Here is a 17,376-nt window from a genome sequence, read left to right on the forward strand (position 1 = left end):
TTTGATAAACAAGCATGTATAATTTAATTATTTTAATTTTATGATTACTTTCACCATTTTTCTTTTTTTTATTTTTAAATGTTTTTATTTATTTTTGAGACAGAAAGAGACAGAGCATGAACAGGGGAGGGGCAGAGAGAGGGGGAGACACAGAATCTTAAGCAGGCTCCAGGCTCTGAGCCATCAGCACAGAGCCCGACACGGGGCTTGAACTCACGGAGTGTGAGATCGTGACCTGAGCTGAAGTCAGACGCTTAACTGACTGAGCCACCCCGGTGCCCCTTTCATCATTTTTTCTTACTTGGATCAGAAGATCCCTGAGAAACAACAGAAGTCCCAGGGCTTTTCAGAGGGGATTAGGTTTTCTCCATTTGAAGGCAAAGATGGGCTGGGATGTCTAGGTTGCAGCAAATCCCCAGGCCACCCAGGACAACCTTAACCTGGCTTCCCCAGGGCCTCTGAGTCAAGCACAGAAGGCAGCACCATCACCCAGAATATCCCCACCCCATGCCTCTCCTTGGGCTTACATGCCTAGAACTCAGCACCAACCCAACCCTAGAAAAGGGCCACTTATTCTCTGTCTTAAGGTAGAACTTCTGAATTCACAAGTCACTTGGAGAAGGAAAAGGAGGTGAGAGAAAACGAAAAAAGTAGAATGGGGAAGGGCCCATCCCTCTACCAAAACCAACTTACTTTTTTTTTTTTTTTGGTTTCAGGGAGTATAATTTAGTGATTCAGCACTTACATACAACACCTGGTGCCCATCGCCCTCAATACCCATCACCATCTAGCCCAACTTCCACCCACTTCCCTCCAGCAACCCCCTTTGCTCTCTATCATTGAGAGTCTCTTATAGTTTGCTTCCCGTTCTTCTCTTCCCCCCCTTCCCTTACGTTAATCTGTTTTGTTTCTTTTTCTTTTTTTAATGTTTATTTATTTATTTTGAGACAGAGAAAGAGTGAGGAGGGGAGAGGCAGAGAGAATCCAAAGCAGGCTCCAGGCTGTCAGCGCAGAGCTTGGCGCAGAGCGCAGAGCTTGGCGCAGAGCGCAGAGCGCAGAGCGCAGGGTTTAATCTCATGAACTGGGAGATCATGACCTAAGCTAAAATCAAGAGCCAGACACTTAACTGAGTCACCCAGATGCCCCAACACTAAGACATTTTTAACCTATGAAGTAGGGAAAGATTTTTTTTTTTTAAAGCTGATATACTGGGGGTAAATTAATAAAACTTTTATGGTGGCATTTTGTCAATTTTACAAAAGCACAAATGTTGTGATCCATCAGTTCTGTTTCAGAATTTGTCCTATAGATACACTCACACAAGCAAAAATGACTTTTATATTAGATTATTTGTCAGAGCATTAACTGTAATAACAAAAGACTGAAAACAACCTGAATTTCCATTAGCAGAGGAATGGTAAATAAATTACAATTTATTCCTGTAATGGAATACTATGCAGCTATAAAAAGGGATGATGGTGATGGTTGCCTGATAATGTGAATGTCCTCAATGCCACTGAATTGTATATTTAAAAATAGTTAAAATGATAAATTATATGTTATGTATAACATATCACAATTAAACAAACACAACAAAACAGTATGATACTAGCATAAACACATATAGATCAATTGAACAGAATAGAGCCCAGTCAAAAATAATTAGTTACTTCAATTGCATGAACAATGATTACTAATGGATGGAAGTCACCCTATTACAGAAATATTTGCCACAGATTTCCCATCTGCATTTTCTCAGAAGGGCTAAATATATTTGAACTGTGAAATCTTTGCATATATCTGTGCCACCCCTGTCCATTTCTCTCTTTACTTAACCAAGGTATTAAGCATGACTGTCACAACTGTTATGTTTTCCATTAAGCCAGCAGTATATTACTTCATATATGTCATATAATTGTAAGGTGACTTTTACCATCTAAATGTAATGTTCACATGTTGCTTCCCACATTAAAATTTTTGTTAGGGGGGAGAAGAAAAGGAATATAGCCCAGAAATAAACCCTCACATATGTAGTCAAGAGCTTTTCCACAAGGGTACCAAGACCATCTAATAGGGAAAGGACAGTCTTTTCAACAAATGATGCTGGGAAACTGGATCTCCCCTTCCAAAAAAAAAAAAAAGAAGTTGGACCCTTGCCTTATACCATATATAAAAATTAAGTCAAAATGGATTAAAGACCTAAGGGTAGGAGCTAAAACTATAAAACTCTTAGAAGAAATGAGGGGCCAAGATTCACGACGTTGAATTTGATAATGATTTCTTGTAATAAAAGCACAGGCAACAAAAGAAAAAGTAGATAAACTGAACTTTAACAAAATCTGTGCATCAGAGGAAACTATTAACACAGTGAAATGGCAATCCATGTAATAAAAGACGGTATTTGTAAGTCATATCAGATAAGGGATTAACATCCAAAATATACAAATTTTTAAACATAACAAACATGGGATAATATTGTGCATTCTATTCTGCATCTCCCTTTCTCCATCTTAGAACAGCTGAATTTTTACTCAAGCACTAGAGAAAAGTAGTAAGAGGAAATAACCAAAAGAGATATAGTTCCTGCTCTCAGCTTAACAGTTTAGACATTAAACACATAAGCACATGAATATATATATAATGTATATATATATATATATAATGTGTGTATATGTATAATATGTATACATAAAATATATACATTAGACACACACACACATATATAATACACACACATATTGCAATAAATCCTTTAAAGAAAAAGAACACAGAATTATGAAAGAGCCTAACAAGGAACCAAATTGAGAAGGCAGTGGTGGAGGGCATGTGTAAGCTGTGTGTCTGAAGGAAAGCCTTCCTGAGAACAAGACCTTTAGACTGAGATCTGAAGTTTGACCAAAAGAGTTGGCCAGGCGAAACAAGGTGAGGAAAGCATTCCAGGCACAGAAAAATGGCCCACACAAAGGCCCCAAGGTGCCTCAGGTGTGTAAGTACATAAAGCTCCAGGGTTGCTGGAGCACATCGGGAGAGGGGGAGCAAGAGACGGATCAGGAAGGCAGAGGTTCTGTGCGCCATGCTGAGCGTTTTGAATGTAATCCTAGGTGCAAGGAATGGTCAACTGATCCAATTCATGTTTTTAAAAGAGTGCTCCAGGGGCACCTGTGTGGCTCAGTCTATGAAGTGTCCAACTCTTGGTTTCAGCTCAGGTCATGATCTCACAGTTTGTGGGTTTGAGCCCTGCAATGGGCTGCCCTGACAGTGGAGCCTGCTCGGGATTCTCTCTCTCTACCCCTCCCCCTGTCTCTCACTCTCTCTCTCTCTCTCTCTCACTCTCTCTCTCTCTCTCTCTCTCTCTCTGAAAATAAATAACTTTAAAAAAATTTTTTAATGTTTATTCAGTTTTGAGAGACAGAGAGCAAGCAGAGGTGGGGCAGAGAGAGAGAGAGGGAGACAGAATCCGAAGCAGGCTCCAGGCTCCGAGCTGTCAGCACAGAGCCTGCCGCGGGGCTTGAACTGACAAACTGTGAGATCATGACCTGAGCTGAAGTCAGATGCTTAACCGACTGAGCCACTCAGGCGCCCCTTAAATAATCTTAAAAAAAAATAATAAAGGGGTTCTCTAGAGGCTGTGTGGAGAACGGACTAGGGGGGGCCAACAAAGGAGGTGGCATTAATGAGAGGTGATGCTGGCTTGGCCCAGGGTGGTGACACTGGAGTGAAAGAAAAGTGAGTAGGCTTGAGATGTATTTCAGAGGTAGAATCAACAGGACTGGTAGTGAGGGAAGGGGGAAGAAGCAGTCAAGAACAAGTCCCAGGTTTTTGGCAGCTGAGTTCATGGAATTACTGTTAACTGGGATGGGGAATTCTGAAGGAGGAGCAAATCTGGGGATGGGGAAGATAAAGAGTTCAGCGTTAGCCATGTTAACTAACTAGCAATATAAATTTAGGACTTGTCTGTCCACAGATGGTATTAAAGCCACGGGAATACACGATATCACCTACAAGAGTGTGCACTGCGAGAAGAGGTCCTGGAGACTAACATTTTAGCAGTCAAAAGGGGATGAAGAGGTCATAAGAGACAATGACAAGGAATAGACAGAGAGGTAGCAGACAACCAGGAAACTGGCAGAGAAGCCAAGAGAAGGAAAAATGTGGGAGGCACAAAGTGCTGAGAGGTCATGTGATACCAAGGCTACCAACACCTGGGTTTAGCAACACAGCAGCCTCTTGTAACCCTGGCAATCCTCTTCCATTATAAATATAATTAATTTACCCACACTCCTTTTATGTGCATTTGGATTATTTCCAGCTTTCCACCATTACAAATAGTACTTTGGTGAATGTCTTTGTGCGTATATTTTCCCCCTTACTTGTACTAATACGTCTGTCTGAGGGTCCCTAGAAATGGAAATGCAAGAGAAAAGTGGATTATAGATAGAAATGAACTTACAATTGGCCTTGGCCCTTGTTTCCACACCCCCTGGGTAATCATCTACAGTATATTACACTGATAACACAATATATGGGAGCCAGAGCCAATCAGCAGACAGGTTTATTCTTAGTCAATTGTTCTCCAAGGCAAAGTATTTGCACTGTGGTTAGTTGAGTAAATAGGCTCAAAGGTTCCCTTCCCTTTTCTGTCTTAACAGAAATATAGACTTAAAGAAAGAAGACCAGAATAATTTTCATCTTCAGTCCTCTCCTTTTAGCACAGAGGCATCTGAAAGACACAGGTATATCTGCCACTGGCTGTCTTGAATTTTGTTTTGAAACTCCACTCAAATATCCCCGTCCTTTATTTAGAATGAAGTACTTGCTAAATATTAGATATGCAGGGAGAGAGGTCGCATGCCACTGCTTTCTTCCAAGTCAGGGCCGTGGTACTTTTTACATTTTGCACTCTCGGTATGCTAAGAGACGCTGGGGTGCCACACTTCCAAATTCAGCATTGGGGCTGGACTCAGGCCTCAGACTTTCCTCAAAGGCACTTAGAGCACCTGGCATAATTCTGACACAAAATGTGAAGGTCACTGATTTTGCAGGGGCAGGGGAGGGGGAAGGCATTTTGAAGATTCAAATTGGAGGGGAAAAAATATTTGCAGTGACATTTCTATAATTAAAATCTCATCCCTCTCCCCCTCCCAGACTGTCTTGTCGTCCACCATCCTCTTCTTCACACACAGAATTTAATCTTGCAACTGCTCACTAATGCTCAGCGGTGGGGCAGGCAGCTGATGGAGGATGCTAGAATTATCTTGGGAGTAATAGCAGTGCCTCAAACTTTTCTAAGGCCAGAACAGAGTTCCTGAGCCATGACTCTTGCTCGCATGCCCTCAAAGAGAGCAAAGAGAAAATGGAAACTCCCAAGTTTCAGGCAATGTATTTTCCTCTGGAACTATTTCACCACTAAAATGTTACAGAGGAGCAAAAAAGGAAAAGAAAAAAAAAAAAAGAGGAAGGTAGCCAGGGAGATCTGAGGGTCAATTTTTTCTTAATGAAGGAAAAACTAAATATGAACCAGGTTCCTTCTTGAGACTATGGAGAGGGTAAAGTCATAAGAAGGTGGAGGTATTATAGAGGGGAGGGATGAGTGTGGGGGTGGGGTTCAGGGATCTGTGTGCTGGCTTTGGCTTTGCCACTATCTGGGGTGGGAGCCTCAGTCATAATCACTGGCCATCAAGTTCCTGGTCTGTCAGAGGAATGGGGCAAAGGTTAGCCAGATTGGTGGTTTTAAAACTCTTTTCACTGCAGAATCCTACCTTCAAGTGATATCTCTTTTTTTAATGTTTCTTTCTTTCTTTTTCTTTTTTCTTTTTTTGAGAGAGAGACAGAGTGCGGGGGGGGGGGGGGGGGCAGAGAGAGAGGGAGACGCAGAATGTGAAGCAGGTTCCAGGCTCTGAGCTGTCAGCACAGAGCCTGATGGCAGGTCTCGAACCCACGAACCGCGAGATCATGACCTGAGCCAAAGTTGGACGCTTAACTGACTGAGCCACCCAGGTGCCCTCAAATGATATCTTATTTAGAACCTAACAAATAAAAGAGATCAAAGCAGTACGGCTGGTGTGGAAGGTCTCGCGCTCAGTCCTTTCGTTCTTCCCATCTTCCCAGACCTGGCCCCTGAGGTTTCTCTGAAGAACTCAATTAAGATAGGTTGAAAACCAATGAGCCAGATTCTCTTTACTTCCAAAAATGTAAGAGTCAAACAGGAGTCTTCTGGAAAGAAACCAAATTCCACCAAAAAAGTCAAATTTTAATCAAGCAAAGGATATGTTACACTGAAGTTGGTGGTGAGTAAACCAAAGCTAGCTATTCATTTTTTTTTCTTAAATTTTTTTTAACGTTTATTCATTTTTGAGACAGAGAGAGACAGAACACGAATGGGGGAAGGTCAGAGAGAGAGGGAGACACAGAATCTGAAACAGCCTCCAGGCTCTGAGTTGTCAGCCCAGAGTCTGACACGGGGCTCGAACTCACAGACCGGGAGATCATGACCTGAGCCGAAGTCGGACGCCCAACCGACTGAGCCACCCAGGCGCTCCCAAAGCTAGCTATTCAAACCAACTCATCAATAGGACCTTCCTTACCTCAAGTTTAATGATGTATATAGTATAGAGGTTCAGTAAAAGAATTAAGTCGAGCTATAAAGTACTCATGAGACCTAAGATCTATGCTAGAAAAATCACTCTTAAATTTTTTTAATGTTTTTTTTCTTTCTTTAAAAAAACTTATTCTTGAGAGAGACAGAGCATGAGGGAGGGAGGGAGGGGCAGAGTGAGAGAGGGACACAGAATCCAAAGCAGGCTCCAGGCTCTGAGCTGTCAGCACAGAGCCTGACATGGGGCTCGAACTCACAAGCCGTGAGATCATGTCTTGAGCTGAAGTCGGACGCTCAACCGATTGAGCCACCCAGGCGCTCCAAAAAAGTTACTCTTATATACAAATAAATGTAAAACATGTTAGCAGTTAGAAAGTAAAGCCCAGCTAATTCTACAAACATGAGCCAGATTAAGCTTCCAAATGCCACTTTTATATTAATCTCTGATCAGAAACCTCCTCAGGTTTCCTACAGTCTCTTAACTAGGCTTGTATAGGATTTGTTCATTCCAAACCCCATAATAGGGAGTGTTTCAAAATAAGAGAAAATCAGGTCACCAGGTGTTGGAAGCAGAGATGAGTATATGCTTTGTGGAACACAGTCCTGCAATCTGCTTTGGAAACCTATAGTGAGTGAACCCTAAAAGCCTTGAGCAAGATCAGCAACGTTGATTCAGGGTCTCCATTGAGCATGGAACCTGGAGAAGAGATTCAGGCTGATTCTCTGGTTTGTCCAAGTACACATCACACCCTGTACTACATCTGTGCCTTAGACCTCCTGTGGCTCTCTGCAATGTCACCACCATCCTCTCAGCCTACCAAATAAAATCTATTCATCCTTCAAAACTAGTTTAACACATGGGCATCGCGGTGGCTCAGTCTGTTAAGCGTCCAGCTCTTGAATTTGGATCAAGTCACGATCTCACATGGTTCGTGAGATCAAGCCCCACTTCGGGCTCCCACACTGAGCCTGCTTTGGGATCCTCTCTCTCCACCCCACCCCCTCCCTGGCTCACACTCGCTTTCTCTCTCTCTCTCTCAAAATAAATAAATAAACTTAAAAAAAAAAAAGAATGGGGCGCCTGGGTGGCGCAGTCGGTTAAGCGTCCAACTTCAGCCAGGTCACGATCTCGCGGTCCGGGAGTTCGAGCCCCGCGTCGGGCTCTGGGCTGATGGCTCAGAGCCTGGAGCCTGCTTCCGATTCTGTGTCTCCCTCTCTCTCTGCCCCTCCCCCATTCATGCTCTGTCTCTCTCTGTCCCAAAAATAAATAAATGTTGAAAAAAAAAATTAAAAAAAAAAAAAAAGAATCTAGCATGAAGCCTGGCACATTGATTCTGTTAATGAGTTCAGGATTTAGTTTTGCATAATTGCCATTTGCCCTTATAACCTTCATGGAGAAAAGACAGTCACCCTGCTATGCTAGGAGAAGGTAACCTCTAAGATGACTTTTTGCTTTCTCTCTGTAAGATTAAGAAGGCCCCTAAGATGAACTGCTTTTCCCAACCTCCTAACTCTCATCAGTTCTAAAAGACCCAGTTCCTCTATCTTGAGAACCGGCTGGGCAAGGCCATGACAGAATAAAGAGCTGGGAAAGGAACTGAAGAAGGGGTGAGAGTTTCACTGAAGTGACCAACTGAGGTAGGCAGGGAAGGAAGTGAAGCCAAGAAGGAGACTGACATCCACGGCCTGGGCATCCTGCTTTGGCCTGAGAGCAGTATCAGTGGGAATAAGAGAGCGGAAGAGTATTAGCACAGGAAGCTCCAATCAGAGAGGTATTAAAAAATGCACATTCCAGAGATGGATTCTGCATGAGATAAGGTTGGGATTGGATGCAAGGCCATGGGAGACAATGTGTCGGTTGAAGAAGTAGGGAAGGTCAAGAAATTATGAGTGCAGAGTATGAGACAGGTCATTTATGTGGACCAGTGATTCTTCACTGGGGGGCACTATGGGCCCTGGGGGACATCTGGAAACATGTGAGGGACTCTTCCTAAGGTTTCCCTTCCACCTCTTTTTTCTTTTTTGGATGTCACAATGTCGTGGGGATACTACTAGCATTTGGACGAAGGATGAACATCCTGCAGAAGGAAGGTCTGCCTCATCGAAAATGCCAATAGCACCGTTGCTGAGAAACACGGAGGAGAGAATGAAGCTGGAAGCTACTGTCCCCAGCAAAGGCGGGGGGGGTGGGGGTGGGGAGGGGAGCTTGGCCAGGTGGTTGGCATACCACTGCAAGAAAGGGGAATAGAGAAAGAGTACAGTACAGTTAGATGTGAGCCTCAAAGCACAGGTTTAGAACTTCAGAACAAGGAATGAAAAACAATCGATGGGAACCAGTAGTGGAGATTTAGGACAGCAGCAACCCTGACTCCCAGCCCCAGCATGTGCAGAAGCAGCAGGCGGCCACTGCTCAGAGACAGAAGGCAAGTGGAGGGAAAGCCAAGTTCAGCTGAAGAGAGGTGGGGCTAGGGAGGGTGAAAAGGGTAAGAATGTGGAGAAGTTTCTCTGCAGAAGAGGGAGTTTCCAACTCCCATTAATCACATCTCAACACTGTCTCAGTTCTTTCCCTTCCTCTCCATTCCTGCTGCCCCCCACCCTCAATAGCTTTCACTTGGGTTCTCAAGAGAGCCTCACAACTTGTTTCCATGCTATCAATCTCTCACCTTTCCAGTCTACCTTTTTACACTGTTGCCAGAAGCATCTTTCTAAAATACAAGTCTGATCATGTCATTCTCTCTAACAAAAACCTTCAATTGTTTCCCTTGTTTATCTAACTAAATCCTGAACTCAGTATGGCATTCAAGGCCATCTATCATCCGGCTCAAACTAAACCGTACTAGTCCCTTCTCCCTTTTGTATCTCTTCATGCCAGACTGCTTGCTTTCCCATTCCCTTTATTCATGGTTAGTTTCCACAATCCTTTGTTTGAACCTATCATAAGCCTGATAGAATATCTTTCACTACCAGTGCTCCCTAAACCTATCATAAGCCTGATAGAATATCTTTCACTACCAGTGCTCCCTAAACCTCCCTGAAAGTAAAATTCACCTGGGATACTTGTTGAAAACACAAATTCCTGGGCTCCATCCCAGACACATCGAATCAGACTCTTTAGGGGAGGAGCCAGGGAAGCCATATAGGATAGTTTTAAAACATGTCCAAAAATATCTTTGACATTCCTGGGGCACCTGGTGGCTCAGCTGGTTAAGCGTTTGACTTCGGTTCAGGTCATGATTTCATGGTTCATGAGTTCAAGCCCTGCATCGGACCATCTGCTGCCAGCACAGAGCCTGCTTCAGCTCCTCTGTCTCCCTCTCTCTCTGCCCCTCTCCCCCTCCTCTCGCTCAAAAATAGACATTAAAAACAAAAATTGACATTCCTCCCATCGAAAAGTAGAGTCAAGTTCTCGTCCCTCTGAATATGGGCCAACTTGAAGAGAATGTGGCAAAAGTGATTCTGTGTAACTTCTGAGGCCAGGTCATAAAAGGCCACACAACTCCTGATCCTGTCTCCCTTCTTCCTTTGTTCCCTCCCTCTGTCTCTGGATGCTTGCCCTTGGCACCCAGCCAACTAAGCCACGCAGCCACATGGAAAAGCCATGTGTAGGTATTCTGACCAGGGCCCCAGCTGAGATCCCAGATGACTGCCAGCAGCAATGACCTGACTTGCGAGTGAGTGAGTCTTTAGAGGACTATGGGCCCCATCTTTGAGCCACCTTGGCTGATGCTAACAGAAGCATCAAATTGGAGATTCACAAGCAAAATAAATGTTAGTATTTCAAGCCACTAAATTTTGGAGATTTTTTTTTTCTAATGAGCAATAGATAACCGGAGCACCATATTATTAGTAAGTACCCCAGGTGATTCTTAAGATGAAGGAGGTTCAGGGACTTCAGCTACCATATAAACCATACTAATTTATACCATCAGTTTCCTTGAGGTCAGGGATTAAGTCTTACTACCTTCCCAGGGGCAGCTGGGTGGCTCAGTCAGTTGAGCATCTGATGTCAGCTCAGGTCATGATCTCACGGTTGGTGAGTTTGAGCCCCACATCAGGCTTGCTGCTGTCAGCCTGTCAGCATGGAGCCCATTTCGGATCCTCTGTCTCCCTCTCTCTGCCCCTCCACTGCTTGCACTCTCCCCACCCACTCCCCAAAAAAATAAATGTTAAAAAAATTTTTTTAAATGACATTTATTTATTTTTGAGAGTTAGAGAGACAGAGTGTGAGCAGGAGAGAGGCAGAGAGAGAGACACACACATACACACAGAACCTGAAGCAGGCTCCAGGCTCTGAGCTGTCAGCACAGAGCCCAACGCAGGGCTTGAACTCATGGACTGTGAGATCATGACCTGAGCTGAAATCAGACGCTTAACTGACTGAGCCACCCAGACGCTTCAAAAAAATATTAAAAATAAGTCTTACTACCTTTCAGGATCTCTGTCCCTTTTTTCTAAAATATCTTTATTGACTTTCTTTTTCTTTCTTTTTTTTTTTTTTTTTTTTTTTTTTTTGGTAAGAATAATACATGTTTGCCATAAAATTACAACAATACAAAATGCATAATGTAGAAGATAAACGGCCTATGCAGTCTCCCCCCACCTTCATTCCACCTTGAGCGGTAAACAAAGTCAACAATTTGGAAGGGCAGTGTTTTCCACAGAGCAAGTGCTTGATGGATTTGTTCCTGAAGAAAAGGTGACACGGTAGATTTAAAAATGTCTTATTGTGGGGCGCCTGGGTGGCGCAGTCGGTTAAGCGTCCGACTTCAGCCAGGTCATGATCTCGCGGTCCGTGAGTTCGAGCCCCGCGTTGGGCTCTGGGCTGATGGCTCAGAGCCTGGAGCCTGTTTCTGATTCTGTGTCTCCCTCTCTCTCTGCCCCTCCCCCGTTCATGCTCTGTCTCTCTCTGTCCCAAAAATAAATAAACGTTGAAAAAAAAATTAAAAAAAAAATGTCTTATTGTTATTTAGCTATATCCTAGATACAGCTCCCAGAATTTCTTTCTTCAAACCTTGACCATGTTTTATCTCTTAAATGTATCGAGCTTCCTATTAATTAGCAAACTCTACTAGTAAGGTAAACCTATCAGCTGTCCTAAGCTCCTCCCCAGTATGGCGTCTCCCTTTGAGTGAAGTCAATGTGTTTGTGCGTCCCTGGTATATTACATATACCATTCTTTCAACATCTGTTGAGTGCCTACCACATTCCAGTCACCATGCTATACACTAGGCATATAAAATAAGTGGGAAAGGGGCCCTCGTATCAAAGAACTCATGGTCCAGAGTAGGGGGTCAGCAAACTTTTTCTTGAGGGACCAGGTAGTAAATATTTTAGACTTTGAGGCCATCTGGTCTCTGCTGCAACTCTGCAGCTATAGCACGAAAGCAGCCATAGACAATGCACAAATGGAAATGGCCATGTTCCCATAAATCTTTATTTACTAAAACAGGCAGCTAGTGGGCCGGAGGTTGCCTACACAGTTTTCACTGTTCAACAAAACTGTGCATTGATGAAATGTTTCTGTGATTTCCAAAATGGTAGCCACTTGCTACATGTAACTCTTGGATGCTTGAAATGTGGCTAGTGCAGCTGATGAACTGAATCTTAAGTATTATTTAATTTTAATTAATTTACATTTATTTTTAATTTTTTTTTAACGTTTTATTTATTTTTGAGACAGGGAGAGACAGAGCATGAACAGGGGAGGGTCAGAGAGAGGGAGACACAGAATCTGAAACAGGCTCCGGGCTCTGAGCTGTCAGCACAGAGCCCGACACGGGGCTCGAACTCACGGACCACAAGATCATGACCTGAGCCGAAGTCGGACGCTTAACCGACTGAGCCACCCAGGCGCCCCAATTAATTTACATTTAAATAGGCACATATGTAGTGGCTACTATACTGGACAATGCGGGTATAGAGTGTACTAACGCTCCCTTCAACGAAATCAATGCTTGCCTCACAACGCACCTCAACCAAAAAGCCTTCCTGATTAGCTTCTGCCCATGATGGTCACTCTTTCTCTCCTATTGTTTCTAGTCCTTAGTTCCATTCATTTTGGACTTGCTGACATTTTGCTTAATAATTATGTGTTTTATAATTATCTTTTGTGTGTAACTTTTTCTCTCCTTAACTAAACAAAAATTCAAGGATAGAGAATGTGTTTCCTGATTATTATCCTCCTCCTCCACAGTGTCTTGTATGGTGCTTAAAATTCAGAATGTGCTCAATAAAGCCATTTTTTTTAGACTTTTTTTTTTTAAAGTTTACTTATTCTGAGAGAGACAGAGAATGAGCAGGGGAGGGGCAGAGAGAGAGAGAGAGAGAGAGAGGGAGGGAGGGAGGGAGAGAGAGAAAGAGAGAGAGAGAATCCCAAGCAGGCTGCACACTGCCAGCAGCGGAGCCCGACGTGGGGTTCAAAGTCATGAACCATGAGATCATGACTTGACCGAAACCAAGAGCTGGACACTTAATGGACTGAGCCACCCAAGTGCCCCTCAATAAAGCCATTTTACACCATGTACTTCCTTTACTGATTTCCCTGACAGGCGGTAATGTTTGCTCAAGACAGATGGTCCTCTTGGACAAGGATCAGCACTTACTTGGAGAATATTTCTACAATAGCCGATGACTTGTTCTTGTTGACAAGAGAAAGTTCTTTGGCCGTTACCCTCAATGATACTGAAGTCCATTGCCGTCTATTAAATGGAGTTGATTCCATCTTGTCTACAGATACTGAAATACCTATGCAATAAAGAAAGTCAGAGTATTAGACACAGAAGAGGATTCTCTAGCAGCCAAGGGCTCGCAGTGGTGTGGCAGAAGAGAGAACACAGAGCTCTACCTAGGCCAGCAGACCACACCACTGCCTCTACTAGTTCTCTCTCAAAAACTGTAACCTTGGTCAAATGAGTCAATATCTGGGTTGTAGTTTCCTGTAAAATGAGAAGGTTAGACCAGATGATCTCTAAGGTCCCTTCCAGTTCCATCATTTTATGACTGACCTCACTGTGCAAACATCAATTGGCCTCCCTCTGAACTTAAATCTGTTCCAAAGACACATTTGGAGTGAAATGTTCCACTCTTCTGAGTTACATCCCAAGGGAAGTACACTTGGCATCTGTGTAGATTCAGGTCCAAATTAGGTTCTACCTACGTCCAAGTTTCTTTTGGCTGCCCTTTCTCCCCAAACTGTGCATCACTGACCACTTGGTTTAGAGAGAGAGCTGGGGACACAGCATGGTATAAGATAAAGAGTGAGGGCTTTAAGTTGAGATAATCTTCAGCTAAATCATCACTTTTGTCACCTTGAACAACCTATATAACTTAATATATATAGTTTTACTTTCTTCTGCTGAAAAATGAGAATAATACTTACCATTGTTGGTGTTTTGATATGGATTCAAGGAGAGGATATATTTAAAATATTAAGTAGGTTATAATGTATTAAGAGCAATTTAAGTATACATATCAGAATTGACTATTGTTATATACTTATTATTTTTACATTTTAACAATCTTGACAACATGGAGAAATATAATGTACTTTAAATTCAGGCGACAAAAACCTCTATTCTGTAATTCTTTTCTAACATTGCTTCAAGTCAAAGAATACATAAAGCTATGCCCCTGAAATCACCTAGTCCCTGCCCATTAATCTGGATTGTTTCGGTTTTGCCCCAGAAATTGCCACAGGTGTTTTTGCCCTAGTAGTTAGCAAAGGAGTTCCAACCTTTGTCCAGAAAAGGTAAGATTAGAAATGAGTCCATAGTTTCCTTATTTGAAGAGTGAAAACTATAGATAAAGTACTACTTGCAGGTCTCTTGACAACTGCAGAGCATAACTGATCTGACAGAATGCAGAGTTCATCATGTACTGTTTCTAGCAACCTTGACAACAACAGAACCCAGTGGGCTTAACCAAGCAACCTGGGCTGCCATTTTACACTGAAAGTTCTGTTATGCAAAGCAAGTGATAAGCAACCTTAAAGAGCACACTACTTTTCCACACGCAGTACTCGTTCTTCCGACTAAAGTCTTGTCTGAAAACAATGAGAGTTTTGTGGTTTTTACTTGTTTGTTTTAATCCCCATGTTAGAAGGTAACATAGAACCCCCTCATGATCAGGAGCTCTGGTATTAGACACAGATGCATTTAAGTGGGAGTTTTGGCCCCATCCCTAAAACTTAGATTTCTCATCCATAGCAATAGTACTTCCTTCATAATATCCTTATGAGGAACAAATAAGATAAAGAAAAGACCCTGACACAGAGTAAGTAATACATATTGGTTTTTCAAGAATCTCTCTCTTCCTGGATAAAATAATCTTAATTCTACACATGTTCTTTGAAGTAAACGTCAGTGTATCAAATAATATGTATTTACTTGTTTATCTGCTTCCCAGTCTGAATCTGACAGACCCGTTGAACATTGTCAGCCCTTACTCTAATAAGAAAAAGATACAGAAGCAAAAACAATTCTGCTAAACTCAGTTACGCAACATCACAGTAATGACCCTTTGAGCCAAGGTTAGGAAATACTGAATCACACTTTAAGACACTGTTTGGTACAATTATGCTTTCAATGTAGGTGTGGGTATAAAAGTCGTCAGTGCTTCTATAAGCAATCAATTCTGGATCAAAGAAAAAAATACAGAAGATATGTTCTCAAATTTGTTTGTAAAAAGGAAAAATCATTCATTATTTGAGGGACTGAGTATGGTTAAAAAAAAGGGGGGGTTATTTAATTCCCAAGTCTAATTCCATGGTTTTGATTAACATTGGCCAGAAATCCAGGAAAACTCAGAGTATCTATCTTGGTATAAGGCTGTGATAAGCACACTTTTTGCTCAAGGAATGAGGTGGCTCACACCATCACCACACTTCTCTTTACAGAAGCATACTATCATTTCTTAGTAATGTGATTAGCAGCACCCTATGAAACACATAAAGGAGAGAATGAGTACACGCTTTTTGATAGACGCTGGTATCAGGTTACCGAGTAACTAGCTACTTTCTATAAGGTATAGGGAGAGGGCCTGCCCTGGCTGGGGCTTGCTGACACGTACACAATAATTATAGCACGAAGCAGAATATGGTTAGAGGCAATGTGTGGTCTAGGAGTAGGGAATTTGATTTTCTGGCTTGATGGGAGGGAAGGGAAGAGACATCAGATTGACTTGGGACTTACAGAGGGGCAGAACTTCATCAACTGAGGCCAGGAGGAGGAAAGTGCATCTCAGGTAGGGAGAACAGCATTATACTGTTAGGGAGCTGAAATAGCATAGAATACTTTAATGGATTTGACTGTAGGTACAAAAGTAGTGGAAGATAAGGTAGGGAAAGAATGGGCCCAGAATGGGAAAATCCTTGCAAACCATGTTAAGGAGTTTGAGCCATATTCCAATACTGGAAAGAACTAGCCTGTGAGTGAGCAGAGATAAGGTCTAGTCTTAATGTGCCACTCCCAAAAGAATGATTTCCCTGAGCCCAACATCTATATCTGTAAGATAAGAGTTCTATAGTGGATCGCCCACAGTCTCTATGGTGGAACCTGGGAAGTTTCTGAAAAAGCAAGTAACATAATGGGAACCATGTTTTAAAAGCTGATTCTGCAGCAGTGTATAACGTGATAATTGGGGGGCAAAGACTGGAGTCTAATTTACTTGTCAAAAAGATCCTAAAACTGTCTAAGTGAGAGGTAATCAAGGTTTACATTAGCATAGGTGGGAATGGAAAGGTGGGAAGAGAATTTACAGTTCTTAGAATAAAATGGATTTAGAGTTAGAGAAGGAATCAAAATTGGAATCATCAAACTTGAATGATTAGAAGATTGTTGATGCCATTAAGAGAGACAGTAAACATAGGAAGAAGTGGGAGAATTATGAGTTTGTTTTACATATGTTGAAATACACATGCCTGCAAGAAAAATCCTAGTGATTTTAGGAAGCTAAAAATTCTAGGCTGAGGTTAAAAGTCACACTCCTGGAAAGAAATGAACGTTTTGTTTATTTTTCACATGTGTATTTTTATTTATTTTTGAGAGAGAGAGAGCAAGTGCATGAGCAGGGGAGGGGCAGAGGGTGAGGGAGAGCAAGAATCCCAAGAACCCCAATGAGGGGTTCAATCTCATGAACCATGAGATCATGACCTGAGCTGAGATCCAGAGTTGGACACTCAACCGACTGAACCACCCAGGTGCCCCAGAAATGAACATTTTAAAACATCTACTTATATGAAGTACATATTTCACTTAATTCTCAGAACCGCTCTACAAGATTGGTTTTACTATCTTATATTTATGTTGAAAAACCGAAATTCAGAGATACTAAATAACTGTACAATCATCTTTTAGTCATAAGTAGCAGAGCTGGGATTCAAATCCATATTCTCTCTGATTTCCAAAGTCAATTTTCTTTCCACTACAAGTAATGAATAATGATTAAAACCATCACTTTTGGCCATGGTAGAAAATTGGGTAGCAAAAGTTTTGAATCACTTAGCTGCAAACCCATACAAATTATCTTTCAGCAAGAGTGTAGTGGCAATTATCTTCCCAGAATGGCCAGCATCAGAGATAAATCATCTGTTCTTTCAGTGAAACTTAGAATTAACTAGGGCCTTCTTGAAATACTCTCCACTGTGAACATCTTGACTTTCATGGGCTTGAATTAAAGGTGTGATATCTCTCCCTCCTTACCAACTCTCTCTCAGATGGGAATCCCATTCTCAGACTTTAGGACAACTTCCTAATCCTAGAAATCTTATTAAGAGGAGAGGGCAT

The 17,376-nt window shown here is 42.2% G+C and overlaps 1 protein-coding gene across 7 annotated transcripts in view; it reads right to left on the bottom strand.

The window, feature by feature from the left end:
* The window catches only part of LIMA1 (LIM domain and actin binding 1), an 85,565-nt gene that overhangs the window by 45,963 nt on the left and 22,226 nt on the right, over window positions 1-17,376 (bottom strand). For 2 of the 7 annotated variants that reach the window (XM_019834905.3, XM_019834904.3), the window contains exons 1-2: window positions 14,328-14,467; window positions 13,198-13,339 (exon numbers count right to left, since the gene is read on the bottom strand). In XM_019834905.3, coding sequence (XP_019690464.3) covers window positions 13,198-13,339; window positions 14,328-14,364 — 179 coding nt within the window. In that variant the 5' untranslated portion in view covers window positions 14,365-14,467. Of the gene's footprint in view, window positions 1-13,197; window positions 13,340-14,327; window positions 14,469-17,376 lie in introns of those variants that run through there. The other 5 variants (XM_045061769.1, XM_019834906.3, XM_045061768.1 and 2 more) reach the window with 3 other exon arrangements.

This window comes from Felis catus, chromosome B4, assembly GCF_018350175.1.
Source record: "Felis catus isolate Fca126 chromosome B4, F.catus_Fca126_mat1.0, whole genome shotgun sequence".
NCBI lineage: Eukaryota > Metazoa > Chordata > Mammalia > Carnivora > Felidae > Felis > Felis catus.